General features: G+C 36.2%; 1 protein-coding gene across 4 annotated transcripts in view; it reads right to left on the minus strand.

Moving 5' to 3' along the window:
- Positions 1–18,441, minus strand: part of LOC125610974 (cyclic nucleotide-binding domain-containing protein 2-like) — a 95,108-nt gene that overhangs the window by 9,478 nt on the left and 67,189 nt on the right. For 3 of the 4 annotated variants that reach the window (XM_048784511.1, XM_048784510.1, XM_048784512.1), the window contains exon 12: positions 6,563–6,622. In XM_048784511.1, the coding sequence (XP_048640468.1) occupies positions 6,563–6,622 (60 nt within the window). Of the gene's footprint in view, positions 1–4,850; positions 5,019–6,562; positions 6,623–18,441 lie in introns of all 4 variants that reach the window. The other variant, XR_007341086.1, reaches the window with a different exon arrangement.

Below are 18,441 nucleotides of genomic sequence, written 5' to 3' on the forward strand. Positions count from 1 at the left end.
AATGAATGAAATATTCAATAGATGTCTATTAGGTCCATTTGATTAGTAGTATTTTTTCTGAAGCTTCTTTACTTAATTTATGTATAGATGACCTACCTAATGTTGAGAGAGGTGCATGGAAATCACCCAGTATTATCTATTGTGGTCTATTTAGTTCTTTATAATAAGTAGGGTTTGTTTTATGTACATAGTTGCACTGTTGTGTGAGGCAAATATTTACAATATCTTTTTATTAGATGATTCTCTTCACCAGTATGAAGTGACCTTCTTTGTCTCTTCTGATTAACTTTGACTTGAAGTCTACTTGATCTGATATGAGAGAAGCTACATCTGCTTGCTTTCAGTTTCCATTAACTGAAAGCAAGCAGGTGTAGCTACTCTCATGTAAATGGTGCATGATATATCTTTTTCCATCCTTTCACCTGCAGCGTGTGGATGTCTTTGCCTATAAGGTGAGTTTCTTATAACTAACAAATAGTTAGGTTTTATTTTTTAACAAATAGTTAGGTTTTATTTTTTAATCCAATCTACCAATCTATATCTTTTGATTAGAGACTATAGATCATTATTTACATTCAATGTTATTATAGAGTTGATTTTTATTTTCTACCATTTTTATTTATTTCTAATGCTTAATTCAAACTTGATTCTCCTTTAGTTAACTGTTCTTCTAGTGTGCTGTATCTCTGTGCTGGTTTTCATTATTATTTTTCATTTCTTCTGGATGAAATATTTCATTGAATATGGCTTGTAGTGTAGACTTAGTAATTATGAATTCTTTTAGTTTCTGCTCATCATCGAAGGTTTTTATTTCACTTTCAGTTCTGAAGGATAATTTTGCTTGGATAAAGCAATCTTGGTTGGCACCTGTTTTCTTTCAGGAGTTGGTATATATTATTCTAAACCTTCCCTGTTTTCAGGGTTTGGGTTGAGAAATCAGTTGAAATCTGAATTGGCTTACCTCTAAATGTAACTTACCATTGTTTTCTTGCAGTTTTTAAAATCCTGTCCTTATTCTTTATATTAGGCATTTTAATTATAATGTGTCTTGGAGAGGATCTCTTTGGATCTTACCTATTTGGTTTTCTATATGTGTCTTATATTTGGATTTCCATCTTATTCCCAGAATTTGAAAAATTTTAAGATATTATTTCATTGATAAGGTTCTGCATTACTTTAGTTTGTATTTTGGAGTTCTTCAGTTATTCCAATGATTCTTATATTTGGTCTCTTTATGTTATCCCAGATTTCTTGAATATTCTAATGATGGTCTCTAAACTTCTTTTCTATATTGTCAACTTTTATTTTTAAGATTATATACTTTGTCTCCAAGGCCTGAAAATCTACCTTAAAGTGATCTAATCTATTGTTGATGCTTTCCATTGAATTTTAAATTTGATTTATTAAGTCTTTCACTTCCAGGATTTCTGTTTGATTCTTTTTCAGAATCTCTATCTCTTCATTGAAATAGTCTTCCTTTTCCTATGTTTACTAAATTTATTCCTTACATCTTCTTTTAGATTACTGAATGTTTTAACTGTGAACTTTTTAAATTCTTACTCTGACATTTCCTCCACTGTGGTGTCAATGTTGTGGGTTGTTTGGGGTGGTTTATTCCTTTGCTTTTTCATACTGCTTGTATATCTACCCATCTATTGGGATGATTATCACTTCTACTTTTATGCAAAGGACCGTTTAGTGAGCTTCTCTTAAGCACTCCAGGCTGGGCAAACATCCAGGTATTGATACTTTCACTCAACACGTGTCTTCTGCTTTTCCCAGTATCAGCACCACTTTAAGAGAAGACATTAAACCCTATTTACTACAGACACTTCAGAGCAAAGCCATGTATTGATCAACCTTAGGAAAAACAAAAACTTGTTGATAATATTCTCCACAGTTCCTCTAATCCAGGTATAAAATTATAGTAATGTCCTGGAATAGGTTGAGAAATTAGTAATATTACTATTACACTATATAGGGGCAGAAAAGGAGAGGAGAGTAAAAATGAGCAAAAGAAAAATAAATAAAGAGAAGACAGGAAAGAATAATACAAGCCAAGAAAAAAGAAGGAAAAGATGGATGGGAGGGGTGAATTTGAGGCAGCAGCAGGTAATGTAAGAAAGGGAAAAAGGGACTAAGAGAAGAAAGTGTCAACCTGATACAGAAAAACAAAAAGGGGATGATTCCAATTAATGCTTTAAAACATTGGAAGAAATACAAACAGATGGACTGAAGGCACAATATTTAATACTAGGGAACAACTACCAAATCAAAATGAAGAGTAATATACTTATGATCAAAATTGACATTAGGGCTATTTTTGATAATCCAGGCCAACGTGGAGAAAACTTAATGAGTCTTCTTGGATTGGGGACCTTTAGAAGATGCCCATTACTATGCAGTTTTGGATCCTCCTAGAGGTGCTGGGGAATAGGAGCTACTTCTTTGGTGCTACGAATTTCTCACCAACCGATTCCTGATCATCAGCTTAGGCACCAAGTGTACATGCTGTGTTGGAGGGTGCTATGTTGAGTCTGTTGTCTCTTTCTACTGGGTGCAAGAGTACAGGATGCAGGGCTCAGGACTTTCACTCTGACTGCTGTGGGGTGTTGTGCACTCATTCCCCTCCACAGGGTTTTCTTTAAAGTGGTATAGAGCCCAGTGGCTGTCTGCAATTGTGGGGCTTGGGATTGCGAGCTTTCTGTGGGCCATCTGAGGCACAGAAGCCTCAGCCCAGGCTGATATAGATCACGGGGCTACCATCCTCCCTGTGGCTGGAAAAGAGAGTCAGGTGGTCTGCCTGTGTCTGAGCTCTTACTGACCACAGTAGTGAATCCTGGGCGTTTACTCCCATCTTTGCCTGATCTCCCACAGAATTTTTATGGAGCACTGGTTTAGGGATAGTGCTCTCCAGGAGTGAGTAGCTCTTGGGTTTGCTCCACCCACAATATTCAATATCTGTGGTGAATTTCAGCAAGCAGCAATCCCTCTACAAATCCTTCTAGATGGATTACTGAGACATCCCATTTCAGAGGCATAACCCCCGCTCCCCCGCCGGTTTTATCTGTTGCTATGTGAAGATGGAGAGAAGCTGCATTGATTTTATTTCTTCTAGGGAGGCTGGCTAGGTATGGAGTCTACAAAATGGCCACCATGTTCTGTTCAGCTTTCAGTCCACAATTTGAGTTTAACTGCCTGGTCTCTTTCACTGTCTTTGCTGTTCCCATAGCATTTCAACTTGGTCTGTTTTTCTTTCCAGCTGTTGATAAGGAAGTAAGCTTATGGGCTTTTGCTCTCCCTCTTTCTCTCTCTCTCTGTTACTCCTCCCTCCCAGTACTACCCTGGTCTGGGTTCAGGGTTAAGGATTTCTGACCTTATTTTCTGCTCCAGTAACCAAACTTAAGTCCCTCCAAGTCTCAAACTGTCCAATATTAAGTCTTAGATTATTTACTCTATTAGCCACCTCTCTCATCATCTGTTCTTTCACTGTTTCCTTTCTGGGCTATGGAAGAAAGGTCAGGGAATCTATCCTCTGCCATCTTCCACAACTAAATATGAACTTTTTGTGAAGCATTATATTACCTGTGCCTATGATGGAATTTGTTATTATTTTAATTCATGTGCATCATTTCAGCTTATTTGTTTCCATCTTCTTGTCTTTTGACTTTTGGTTGCAAAATACTAATATTGTTATAAGAGCAGGAATTTGGGAATCAATCCTGGTTCTGTAAGGTAAGATACTGGACCAATCCTTAACTTTATGGAGACCAATTTTGTTTTCATTGTTTTTAGATTTTAAAAAATGGAGATAATCATTAATTTATGGACTCATTATAAGGATCAACTAAGAAAGCATACATAAAACCCTTACTGTAGTTTTTCCTTTATTGGTTACTTGAACGGGAGACTCCTCCTTTTGTATAAAGCATCACAGACAGCCTCCCCCTAAAACTGATAGTTGTCTAGACCATGAGAGTACATGTTAATATCCACTTTAAAATCGTGGTTTCAATCAAATGTATGCAAACTGAAAAGTAAGTACAGTATATATTAGATTCTAATAGCAGGCTGCGAGAGGACTGTAATCTAATCTTGAATCTCATTCCTCCAGAGCTCATCAAGAATGGAGTCAGTCTAAAAGCCAGATAATGTGAAGCCAAATAAGCTTTATTCTTATCCTCTGTCTGTGCCTCTTCCATAGAGACATAGCCCCGTGAAAACATGCAAAGGCCATAATCAGTCATCTCATGACTGTGGAGACCACTTGAAGAGCTAGAAAAAGGCCTTGCTTTATTTGAGGTTTATAGTTAATGATAACCCATATAAGTTACTGAAGAGTATTTTATAAATATACATGTCTGAGAAGAATGGCTAGCAATCAAGAAATATTTATGTAGAATGTGTGAGACTATGGGAAAGATGAATAAAAAGTGATCTTGCCTTCAAGAAAACCCAGTCTGCTTTGGAAGACAAGACTTGATCTTCAAGTCCAGCAAGGTGGCTCACACTTGTAATCCCAGGGGCTTAGGAGGCTGAGACAGGAGAATTGCGAGTTCAGAGTCAGCCTCAGCAACTGTAAGGCACTAAAGCAACTCAGTGACACTCTGTCTCTAAATAAACTACAAAATAGGGCTGAGGATGTGACTCAGTGTTTGAGTGCCCATGAATTCAATCTCTGGTACCAAAAGAGAAACAAAACAAAACAAACAAAAAAAATTGCAAAGAGCTAATGTCTAATTGCAAAGAGCTAATTTTAATCAATCAAAGTCACATAATGAAGAAATTCACATATTTTGCATGCTGAATATGTGCCCAATCACTGGGGGACATGTTGTCTCAATACTCACAGAATTTCTGTGAAGTGGATATAATTATTCTTATTTTGTAGTTGAGGTCATTGAAGTTTATACAGGTGAGATGACTTGGATATGGTCACATAACTAGGGAGTGACCATTGCAAGAAGGCTATGTAGGCCAGTATTTCTGGATCCAATGTCCTGGTACTTTCACTACCACTGGGATGGTAATAGGGAGAATGGAGGAGAGAAAGCATTACAAAATACACTGTGAAGGGAGAATTTGCAAATTCTTGTGACAGCTTGAATATGGATGATATTAATATCAATATTTTATTAACAAAACCACAGGGAGCCCTGACTGAATCTTAATAAAATCTTTCATAAACAAGACAAGGTGGGAGCATAAGGAAACAGAAATCCAATTAAGTGTGTTGAAAGAATCAGATTAGATTATATCTATCTATTTTAAAAGACTCAATAATTTAAGAAATCATATTACTGTCCTCTTATGCAGTGTTTTAATTGTTGACATTTAAAATTTATTATTGTTATTGTTATTAGTGTTATTATTATTTGCATTGCTGGAGATTGAACCCAGGGCCTCACACACACTAGACAGGTGCTCTACCATTGAGCTATGCTCCCAACTCAAGCCTTTGAAATTTATAGGGAAATACTGTAGAAAGGGAAAGGCTTCCATTAGAAGATCTGGGTTTGAGTTTCAGCCCCAAATTACTGTGGCATGACCTTGGGAAGCTCATATAATCACTTTTAGTCTTAAAGGAATATTAATACCTATCCTATCCAATTCAGTCATCACTTACCTGCCCCCCCACATGTATTTACTCATCCATCTTTCCTTATCCCTTCTAAATGCATTTATTGAGTATCTAGTAAGGGCCAATCCCTTGGGACATATCAGTTAAACTAGATTCAGACTCTGCCCTTGAGGAGCCCATAGTCTAGAAAGAGAGACAGACAGGCACATAAAACAATGCAGTAAAACATGGTGGGTACTATAAAAAGAAACTGTCCTGGTCACAGTGAGCAGAAAGGAGAGGTCATTTCCACTTGGTGGGAGATAGAGTGAAAAGACATCTCCCTCACACTGTAGGAAAGAGGTGGGACAGGTATCATGAAAAAGGTGATGCTTCAGTTGAGTCTTGGTAACGTCACTCTGGGTGATGTTGGAAAGGGTGTTCTAGCCAGAGTAAAAAACGTATTGGTGTTGTGGTCAGCGACATGTAGCTTGATTTGGTTGAAACATGAGGTAGGGGAAAGCCACAAGTGGAGGCAGGCTGGAGGGGATGGTATGTCATGCAGAGGATGTTAAACTTTATTTTGGGGCACTGGGAAGTCATTCAAATCCCATAAGTGAAATAATCAGATTTGTATTTGAGTTCAGGCATTCTCTGAAACATAACTAAAGGAGATGGAGAAAAGAAGGCAGAAACGTCATATGTCAAATTCTTAAAAACAACTGGCTGTAGCATGGAGAAGCTATGTGGAGAAGCTGTGGAGATCAAGAGAGGCAAAATGTGATGCATAGTAAACTGCAGATTACTATCTACACCATTACGTGTTTGCTTTTATTCGTAGCATGATATAAGTCAGGATTTGCTATATTATAGCCCATGTGTAACTGAAAACCATAAATTCTATTGTACTCTATGCATTTATTTAAATAAAGAGATCTATGAAGTAAAATATTTTTTCTTTAATCAGAATTAAATTATAGTAATAAACTAAAGGAAACTCACAAAAATTCCACCTTGTTCCAGAACTCTTATCTCAACAAAACATGTTGCTGGTGAAGATCCCTGAAACAAACAAATCAAAACATTAATGATCTTTAAAAATAACAGGTTGATGAGAATATGGAGAAACTGGAACATCTGTGCACTGTTGGTAGGGGTATAAAGTTCAGCCAGAATGAAAAACAGTAGGACAGTACCTCAAAAATTAAAAACAAGAATCACTGTATGATATAGCAATTCCACTTTGGGACATATATCCAAAAGAAGTGAAATTCAAAACATGAGCAGATATTTGTACATCCATAGCAGCATTATCACAACAGCCCAAAGCTGGAAACGATTCAAGGTTCTACTGATGGATAAAGGAATAAGCAAAATGTCTACACACACACAGTGGAATATTCTTCAGCCTTAAAAAAGGAGAGAACTTTTGACACCTGCTACAACCTGTATATGCGCGCGCACACACACACACACACACACACACACACACGTTAGAGAGAAATTACTTCCAATTCGTTAGGATGGTATTTTCCAAACCTGAGTAAGAATAAGAATCATCTGGGGAATGTATGAAAATTGTAGATCCCAGGCACCATCTCCTCCCACCAGATTCTGATTCAGTGGGTGGTGAAGCCAAGGAATCTGCATTTGAGCCATACATGGGGAGAGATTCCAGTGCTTGAGTTTCATAGACTATTCTTTGAGATAAACTGCATCTCAGACGACATAATAAAAACAACCTCTCATACATGCTGCTTGAATGTTGAGATAGGGTTGAAAATGGTCTGTTCTAATTGAAAGACTCTTTAACTTCAACAGGTAAGGCTCATATCATGCTGTGTTTATCTTTGGAACAAGATCTCCAACAAGCGGACCGTGATCCACAGGTCAGACTTGTGTCTGAGATGGTTGTGACTGTGACATGCACTGGCAGGTTCCCAGTAGGCAAGAGTATTGCCCGTGGTCTCTTCTGTGGGAAACTTGCTCTCTGATTGTCCTAAACTCAAAAAGGGTTATTTTAATTAGCTATTGGAATTCTCTGAAACATAACTAAAGGAGACGGAGAAAAGAAGGCAGAAATGTCAAGGGATCCTGGAATTTCAGAGCTAGAAGTTGATGCCTGATTGAGGATCTAAGTCTCTAAATTCACAGAGAAGGAAACAAAATAAATAAAAATATAAGCAACTTACTGAAAACCACACTAGTGGGGTTTCCCTAGACTCCACAGTAATGACGGATTGCTATTCTTCCAACGCACCAGGAAAAAACAAACCAATTAGATACACATTTTTAAATTTTGAATGGCAAAAGGAGTTCTTGCAGGATGATAGCAGGCAATTGGAAAGCTGGCAATCTTCCTTATAATTATTTCATTTAAATTTTTAAAATCTGACTTCTTTATGCCTATCTCCACTGGTTATGAATAATGACAGGGATGTAAATTTACTAACTAAAATTTCACATCATGGAAATGTTGACTCTCAAAGTTGAAGAAAACTCATTGATTTTTTTTTTTTTGCTGGTAAAGTACATAGTTTGTTTTTATTTACTCTTAGATTTTTATATTGTATCCACCAGTACAAGAAATAAATTGAAACAGTGCCTGATTTGATAAATAACTAGCATTTATAGTAATATTATATATATATATAATATTTTATATATATATATAATATTATATATATATATATATATATATATGTGTATATATATCAGACAGGAAGAAAACAAGTGGTCATTTTGGGTAGTCTTTGGGGACCAGAAAGTGAAATCTATACCCTTGACTGCAGTTGAAAAAGTAAATCACTATGAAAATGGCATAAGCATTAATAAAATGAGAAAACAAAAGATTCCTACACTCAAGACCAGGTGCTTCTTGTAGGCTATCACAAACCCTTTGTGAAATAAATCAAGGCATAGACCGACATGTGTCGACCTGTGCACTCATGCACTCTATATAACTGAATTTCTCTTTCATGTCACAGTCAATTAATTCAACAAATATTTATTGAGTGCCTACCAGGTGTCAGATGCTAGTGTGAAGAATAGCTGCAAATGAGGCACCCGGTCCTCTGGAGCCAAAAACCTAGAGGCAGGAAGCCAGACAACAAGAAAGAAAGCAAACAGATATAGAAGGTGATTTCAGAAAGCAGGACAAGCACAAAAGAGTGAACCAAGACACATGGGAGAGCCTAGGTAAGAAGAGGTCTTGTGAATGGAAAGTCCCCGTGGAAGAAATAGCGTAGGAACCCGAGATGGGAACAATGAGAAAGGGTCTGCCAGTGCCAAGCACTGTGGGGGGAGGAGCATCTGAGCAGAGCCAACAGCAAGTACAGCTGTGAGTCAGGAGGCGGGAAGGAGGCTGGCCTGAGCATCCTGAGCAGGGAGGGGATGATACCAGCTGAGGCAGCTGTCAGGTGGAGCTGGGCTTGTGGGATTATTCCAAGGTTGCATAAGCAATAGGGTCAGAACTTGGACCTTCTTCTATGTCTCGCTCAAGGCCCCTTTGTTCTCACTCTTACCACTCTGCTCAGTGGGGAACAAGAAAGGGAATAGATAGTCACTCAAATTAAACATAGGAAGCCCACCCCCAAGCTCTGCCCATCTCTCATTCTGCCTTCTTGACTGTGGCTCCCTCTGGGTTCTTGATTTCTATCACTCCCATTCAAGTCCCCAAAGTATGGAGGTCCACACATAGATAAAGAAATATTCTTGTCCTTGTCTCTCTCTAGAATGTCTGAGATGAGCAAACAGTTTTAAAAGAGAGATTTAGAAAATGTGAAAGGGAAAATAGAATTCCAAGGTAAAGGTTTCTGAACATAAGATTCATTCATCCTATATGGACTGGTGTTGATCCTCAACTATCTCATCCAGCTTGTTTCTAACCCAAGTCCCTCCTGACATTTGGCATTCAATCTTGGGTTTCTGTTATGGTTTGGATGTGAGATGTCCCCCAAAAGTTCATGTGTGAGACAATAAAGGTTTAGAGGAGAAGTGATTGGGTTATGAGAGTCTTAACCCAATCACCGAATTAATCCCCTGAGTGGTAACTGAAGGGGGGTAGGGTGTGGCTGGAGGAGGTGGGTCCCTGGATGTGTATCTTTGGGGTATGTATTTTGTTTCTGGAGAGTGGAGTCTCTCTGCTTACTGATGATCATATGAACTGCTTCCCTCCACCACATTCCTCTACCATTGATATCCTGCCTTACCTTGAGCCCAGAGGAATGGAGCCAGCTGCCTATGGACTGAGACCTCTGAAACTGTGAGCCCCAAGATAAATGTTTCCTCCTCCACAATTGTTCTGATAGGGTCTTCTAGTTGCAGCCATGAAAAAGCTGACTAAAACAGTTACCATTCAGTTTTCTAACCCTGGGAGATGACTTACCTGTCTAATCTATATCATTCTGAGACAGGTTTTCAAAAAGGTCGAGTTAAACTTTAATTTAAACTACTCTCCTTATAAATGAGTAAATATTGGCTCTCTCAGGAAGACCTCTCTTTCTTTACTGCCTACCCAAATCCTTTGCGATCATTAAGATTTCAGTTCCCATCATATCTGACCACTGCAGGTCACTTAACTGTCCTACTGTAAGTGGCCACCTACTAATCATTTATATAAAGCAACAAAGTACTTATTTACATATAGTTTTATTCTCAAATCACAGCAGCAAAGCTGTAGATTCCCCAAAGCAAGAGACAAAATTATAATATTTTAAGATTATTTTTATTTCTGCTGATCATAGCTTGAAACTTGAATGCATATTTGTTAGATTGAACGTTACTCTCCAGGCTTTTTTTTTAATCATAAACTCAACTTATATCTTTAAAAGTCAAACAAAAAGATGTTTTCTTAATTAAAAAGTTTAGCATAACATTGAGAACAATAGTATGTATCTAATATCTTTGTTAAATTTAATTAAGAGGTAGGAGGTTGCACTAATACACTAATGGTTTTCTTTGTGCCAGGCAATGTTCTTAGTGCTTTGCATAAATAACTTTATTTAATTAAACAAAATAAGATGAGTCACATGTAAACATTATCATACATTTAGAAAGTGCAAATCAGATGCATAATTTTTATCAACTTAAAAATGCCAGCTAACTCAATTTGACTATCCAAGAGATCATTCCTCAGAATCCCAAATTTTTGTCTTGACCTATTCCATCACAATGAACATGATCAAACTTAGAATATTAGATACACTTGATAACATTACTAAGCATAGTCTCCAACCATTTATAGTGATAATCATGTTTTAATATTTTTATAAAATTATTATAATTTTTCTGAAAATATTTTTCATTTTATGCATTTGAATTATGTCATGAAGTAAATAATTTCCTCCAAAACAACTATTTTATCTTTTTTTTCTCAAGACTATGCTTTCTTTATATTAAATTCATGTGACTGTCAAAATATGTAAATGTGGGCACCAAAAATATTTTCCAGATCAGAGCAAATAATTATCTGAAAATTTTTGCTATTTTTTGCTAAAATAATTTCTGATAACTTTTTTCCTAAAAATACTCAATGTAAAATGTAGTAGAATTATTTAATGTTTGTACCACAAAACTTTAATTGAAATACTGTTCACCTGAGTGAATGTGAGTCATTAAATGAAATAAAAAGATACAACCCGTATTATAACTGAAATATTAAGATTTCTGAGCTACATCTCCAGTCCCTGGCACTCAACATTTTTAATGGTGAGGTTTAATGAGTGTTAGGGAGAAGTTATTTGTATGTCAGTTCTTCATAAAAGTCTCAATCTTCTCTTATTTAAAATAGTTACTCACACATATATACATTTTTAAAACATTTTTGTCTACATAATATGTGCCTGGTCCTAAAGAATTACATGTTTTCTTTGATATATAGAGAATGTGTATACACATCAGCACCTAATACTCCAAAGTTTCAGTATTATTTAATATCTCTCCCAGGGAGTAGTCATTGAACAATGAACATACCATGTTTCTATTTACATTTCTAATCTTAAGTAATTACCATGAAATAATGAATCTTAAGATCTAGAACCCCTCACTGGTACAATCCTCTTACAAGACCTAAGAGGAGCTCTAGGAGCACATTCACATGGGCTTATATTTTTGTAAAATTTGCCAACGTAAAGCATATTAACCATAATTGTTTAACTTAGCTTTCTCTTTCTACCACTTTCCCTCCACCACATTTTTCATCTTGTTGGATGGTGCTGGAGTAGTCAGAGATATTTTGAGAACCAACTTAGGGGAAGCTGAGTTGGACCCACATCTAGCTTGGATTCAATGGAACATACTGGTACAGTTGTCCATCACTTTTCTACATAATGAGGTTACTGCTGCCCCCCTCCCAAGATAAAATTTCTCTCATGAATAGTCCAAATGACCATGCTGAGACTCAGCTGGCTGTATTGTGTTATGAATGTGGAGACAAACAGTTTCAAAACATACAGATCAGAAGCTCATCTGTAGAGCCAGGTATGGTGGCTCATGGCTATAATTCCAGCAGCTTGGAAAGCTGAGACAGGAGGATTGACATTTAAGGTCAGTCTCATCAATTTAGTGAGGCTCTAAAGCAACTTAGCAAGACACTGTCTCAAAATAAAAAACAAAAAGGGATGGGTATGGAGCTCAGTAGTAAAGCTCCTCTGGGTTCAGTCTGAAGTGGCAAAAGGGAGAGAGAAAGAGAGTGAGAGAGAGGGGGAGAGGGAGAAGAAGAAGGAGAAGAAGATCATCTATGGAGATGTCTTTCAATTATCAGACATATAAAACTGTAAATTGAAGATTTGATCTCATTGTCATCCAGTCAAAGTGGAATTTCCTTTTTATCAGACATGTTTAATATTGCAATGTATGCAAATATGAATGCACCATATTTTTTTTAAATGAGAAGCCTAAAAAAAGAAAATGTTCAGAATTCCTGAGTGTAGCATGCAAACTTACAGCAAAACTACAAACAGTACCAGGCGCAGGGCGCACACCTGTAATCCCAGAGGCTCAGAAGGCTGAGGCGGGAGGATTGCAAGTTCAAAGCCAGCCTCAGTAATTTAGCAAGGCCCTAAGAAATTCAATGAGACCCTGTCTCTAAATAAAATACAGGATAGGGATGGGAATGTGACTCAATGGTTGAGTGCCCCTGAGTTCAATCCCCGGTGGGGGGAAAATTATATATATTAAGTGTTTCTGTGAGCAAATGTACTATAAGCATCTCAACATATCAGATTACGTCTTGGTATATCTGCACATCTTGCAGTGTGGCAGTTCCAGATGAAATGGCTTACAAAATTCTTTTTCTTAAAAATGATCACTAAATTATATAAGCTTCAAGTACCACAAAATCTGAATATGTCCCTAGGAAGCAATTCTGCTTAGATTATCCTCACCCAGTGAACTATAAAATCATAATATCTTAGAGATGATATAGACTTCAGATACCACATAAGTACTGGGTTTTTTCATGATTCAAGTTTCAAGGTCCCTTTTTTCAAATAAAAGTTTATGCTGGAAAATACAGTAGAAAGTCTCTGTATACTGAGAAAAAAGTTAATAAAATGGTTACTAGTGCTCTAAAAATAAGGAATAATAAGCTAAATAATAAGTAAATATAAAACAGTGCAAAAAACAATAAACTAAATTGAAAGACTCCGTGTAAACTCATAATCTTAAAAAGATATATCATCTCTTCTGTTTCTGTTCAAAGTTATTTATTCAAAATGTTGGGGTAGGCAAAAAATTCTCAAACAGAACATAAAAAACATCATCAATAAGAGAAAATAAATTTGGTCTCATCAAAATTTAAAAAAAATCATAAAAATACATAATTTCTTTTTAAAGTAAAAAGGGAAAGCCAAGAGGAAAGATCAAGAACAAGTCAGTAAAAAAAAAAAAAAAAGAAAGAAAGAAAGAAAAGAAAAGAAAAAGAAATTTACCAATAAACAAAAGATGTGGGCAGGTGCCTCACAAGATACTCAAATAGCCAATAAGCATATTGAAAAAGTGCTCAACAACATCAGTCATTAGGAAGATGCAAATTATAACTTCAGAGAAGCTAAAATGAAAGGATTAGCAATACCAAATGTTGGCAAGGATGTGGAGCAACAGGAATTCACAGACATTGGTGGGGAGTATTAACCTGTTCAACCATGGGACTGCAAATTGGTGCAGCCAATATGGAAAGCAGTATGGAGATTCTTTGGAAATCTGGGAATGGAACCACCATTTGACCCAGTTATCCCTCTTCTTGGTCTACACACCCAAAAGACTTTAAATCAGCATACTTCAGGGCCACAGCCACATCAATGTATATAGCAGCACAATTCACAATAGCTAAACTGTGGAACCAACCTAGATGCCCTTCAGTAGATGAATGGATAAAAAAAATGTGGCATATATGCACAACAGAATTTTACTTAGCAATAAAAGAGAATAAAATCATGGCATTTGCAGGTAAATAGGTGGCGTTGGAGAAGATAATACTAAGTGAAGTTAGCCAATCCCAAAACCAAAATGCCGAATGTTTTCTTTGATATAAGGAGTCTGATTCATAGTGAGGTAGGGAGGGGGAGCATGGGAGGAATAGACAATCTCTAGATAGGGCAGAGGGATGGGAGGGGAAGGGAGGGAGCATGGGGTTAGCAAGGATGGTGGAGAGTGATGGACATCATTATCCAAAGTACATGTATGAAGACACGAATTGGTGTGAATATACTTTGTATATAACCAGAGATTGAAAAATTGTGCTGTGTGTAATAAGAATTGTAATGCATTCTGCTGTCACTTATTTTTTAAAAACTCAATTAAAAAAAAAAACTGTTCAACCACATTGAAAAACTGCCTGGCAGTTTCTTTGTTAAACACCTGACAGCTCTATGGCCCAAGAAATGCATTCCTAATTCTTATGGACATACTCAAGAGAAATAAATGCTATGTCCACAAAAAGATGTATACAAAAATGTTAGCAGCACCTTTATTAATAATTTCTTCAAAAGGGAAATGATACAAATGTCCTTCAAAAGGAAAATGGAGAAACAAATTTTGAGATATTGATACAATTAATTTTGTTCAGCAGTAAAAGAGAAAAACACAACACTGATGATTCTTGTAACAGTCAATTTCAAACATTTCCCATTTGCCATTGTCACAACTTGAGTATCAATGAAAATAATAGTTGCTATTAATTATAAATAATGAGTAATAGGCATTAGTAATTACTAATATAAGTAATAAAACTTACTCATCATTTGGTTAGCTAAAATAAACTATCTATAAAATATACAAGTTCCAATAATACTCAAAAGTTAATAGAATGCAGTAGCTTTTGATTTTTTTTAAAAAAAACTATGACCCATAATTAAAAATATATTGTATGTGATTCAGCACACACACACACACACACACACACACACACACTTTTTTTTTTTTTTGAGACCAGGTCTTGCCATGTTGCCCAGCCTGGACTTAAACTCATAGGTTCAAGCAATCCTCCTGCCTCAGTCTCCCATGTAGCTGAGACTACAGGTATGCACCATAGAATCAGCTCACACATACTTTAAACATTGTAGAAAATATTACCATTATTATTATGTTTGATGAAACCTGTTTCTATTTTATTCTACTTTTTAGTTAATTTTAAACAATGATTACACAAACAACCAATTGGTTGTAAACTACAGTTTATAAAACACCAATAAATTTTCCAAAATTTGGTCAAAATGAAGGATGATGGTAATTTTTACTGATTTTGAGATTTTGGTAAATAGGTATAAAGGAATTTTATATGCCAACTTGACTGTTCCAGATATTTAGTTAAGTGTTATCTCTGGAAGTTTCCGTGAGGGTGCTTCTGACTGATTAGCAATTCAGTTTGTGAACTGGATAAGCTGTGTGTCCTTCTTAATGTGGGTGGACATCATGTCATCCAAGGAGGGAAAATTCCCTCTCTCCCTTTCTCTCTCTCTCTCTCTCTCTCTCTCTCTCTCTCTCTCTCTCTCTCTCTTTCTCCCCTTCTCTCTCCCTGACATTTGAGTAGGAACATCAATCTTTGCCTGCATTCAGACAGGAACTTAAACATTGTTCTCCAGTTGTCAGGCTTTGGGCTTTGACTAGAACTTACATCACTGGTTCTCCTGGTTTTCAGGTCCTCAAACATGGACTAGAACTATACCACTGATTTTCCTGGGTCTCCAATTTGCAGATGCCAAATCATAGGACTTCTTAGCCTCCTTAACTGTGTGAACCATTTGCTTAAATTTAATCTACATATGTATGTGTGTGTATATATACACACATATACATTTGTATCTATATATGTACGAGTATGCAAATATATACACACCCGTATCTCCCATGGGTTCTGTTTCTCTGAAGAACCTGAATATTATTATATATGGATATTTTGTTTCAGTAATCCCATGCCTATTTTTATATAAGACATGTACTTGTTGCTCTTCAATGCATGCATAGAAGAATAATATTCAGATAACTGTAAGTAAATCAAATAGTCCTAGAAAAAAATAAGAATTATACCCAAAAGAGAAGGAATTTTCCAGTATGGGTAATCAAATGGTCTATAGAAAAGTAATCCAAAAATATGTTTCTTAATGATAAAATTACCAGAATTAAGTATGTTAAAACTCAATCTTTCACGTCTAGGGATTGTAGCCTCTACATTACCAAACTAACTATAATAAAATGCTAATAAAAATACATAATTTTATTCTTAATTTCTGAAGAATTAATATATTCACTTGGTTCATATTTTAATATAAAATATGAACAGGTATGAATGATACTAAATATTGCTATGGCTTGGATATGAGGTATCCCCTGAAGGCTCACATGTGAGATAATGCAGGAAAGTTCAGAGGTGAAATGATTAGATTATGAGAGCTATAACCTAATCAGTGGATTAATCCATTCGATGGAAAAATAATTAGAATAAATTAATGGGTGGTACCATAGACAGGCAGGACATGACTTGAGTATGTAGGTCACTAGGGGTGGAACCCTTGGGAATTATATTATCTGTGGCTCCTAGATTCTTCAAAACAGAAGGCTTTCATCTACACCCTCATTTAACAAAGAAACTGAAACCTAGGAGGTTAAGTGACTAGCCCTAAGATACACAGATTATTCCTTACCTGAATAGCTTCAATGGAGTAGGTGTCTTTAAATTAGGCCCACAGACCTAGGGATCTTTAATTAATTGCAGGGATTTATATACCTCCTGAGAGTTAGTGTAAAAAAATGGTATGGATTTATAGGTTTGGTAGTTTTTAGGAGTCCCTAGTTTTCATTAAATTTTCAAAGGTGTCTATATTTGTTCAGATAAATTCTCAGCTTCCAGCACAATAAATGGCAGTAGAGATATAAACAACAGTTGACTGAGTGTGTCAAATTTTCAACCAAGAAGAAGTTAATAACCATCGAAATGGTAAAATATAATATAGTCATTCTCTGGAAAATAATCCACGCAATTTCCTGCCCCCATCATGCTCCAATATCCTGTATAGTCTTTCATCACCTTATTGTTTCAAGTCCCAGGTGAATTACCCAATGTTGTGCTTGTCTTTTAAACTAATTTTAAAAGAGTTTTAAAATCGCAGTCTCATCTGCTTTTGGAAATCATCCGTCTTTTTAATTTAATTTTACGATCTTATTTAATTAACAAGAGTTTAACGACAGTTAATAAATGATATATTAATTAATTTAGGGAGTGACTATTTTGTCCTTATTAAAGTAATTCAAATTTTAAGTGCTTGTAATTTTAATTCATTCAATCATGTAAGACATCCCAAATCCAATTACACCTAAGTTACCTTATTTTACTGTTAGTTCAAGTCTGAAGGAAAATCTCTAGTACAACAGAACATATTCAGGAGTGATTATCCAAACTGTAACTTTGAAAAGGCAGGGAAATGCCTTGGACCCAAACCATAAGCAGTGGGCAACAGCACCTCAGAGAAGGGTTCCAATACATATTTGAGGAAGCAAAGAATTATGAAGAAGTAACTAATGCTGTTCAGAGGATAGATGGCCTAAGCAGGGCACCATCAACCTTAAGAATAGCTAACAACACCCACTAGTGAAGGGTGGATTCTTAGGCCCTTGTCTCTAAGAGCATGTGTTTTTGTGGACATTAAGGAATGGCACTAAACTGGATCAATGCACTTACCAAATATAACTCTCTTGTTATTGTACATTCCTTTTCATAATTTGTTTCTTTTAATTTTTTATTGTTGGTTGTTCAAAACATTACATAGTTCTTGATATATCATATTTCACACTTTGATTCAAGTGGGTTATGAGCTCCCATTTTTACCCCATATATAGATTGCAGAATCACATCAGTTACACATCCATTGATTTACATATTGCCATACTAGTGTCTGTTGTGTTCTGCTGCCTTTCCTATCCTCTACTATCCCCCCTCCCCTCCCCTCTTCTCTCTCTGCCCCCTCTACTGTCATTCATTTGTCCCCCTTGTATTATTTTTCCCTTTCCCCTCACTTCCTCTTGTATGTACTTTTGTATAACCCTGAGGGTCTCCTTCCATTTCCATGCAATTTCCCTTCTCTCTCCCTTTCCCTCCCACCTCTCATCCCTGTTTAATGTTAATCTTCTTCTCATGCTCTTCGACCCTACTCTGTTCTTAGTTACTCTCCTTATATCAAAGAAGACATTTGGCATTTGTTTTTTAGGGATTGGCTAGCTTCACTTAGCATAATCTGCTCTAATGCCATCCATTTCCCTGCAAATTCTATGATTTTGTCATTTTTTAATGCAGAGTAATACTCCATTGTGTATAAATGCCACATTTTTTTTATCCATTCGTCTATTGAAGGGCATCTAGGTTGGTTCCACAGTCTTGCTATTGTGAA

The sequence above is a fragment of the Marmota marmota genome, unplaced genomic scaffold (genome assembly GCF_001458135.2).
Source record: "Marmota marmota marmota unplaced genomic scaffold, marMar, whole genome shotgun sequence".
NCBI lineage: Eukaryota > Metazoa > Chordata > Mammalia > Rodentia > Sciuridae > Marmota > Marmota marmota.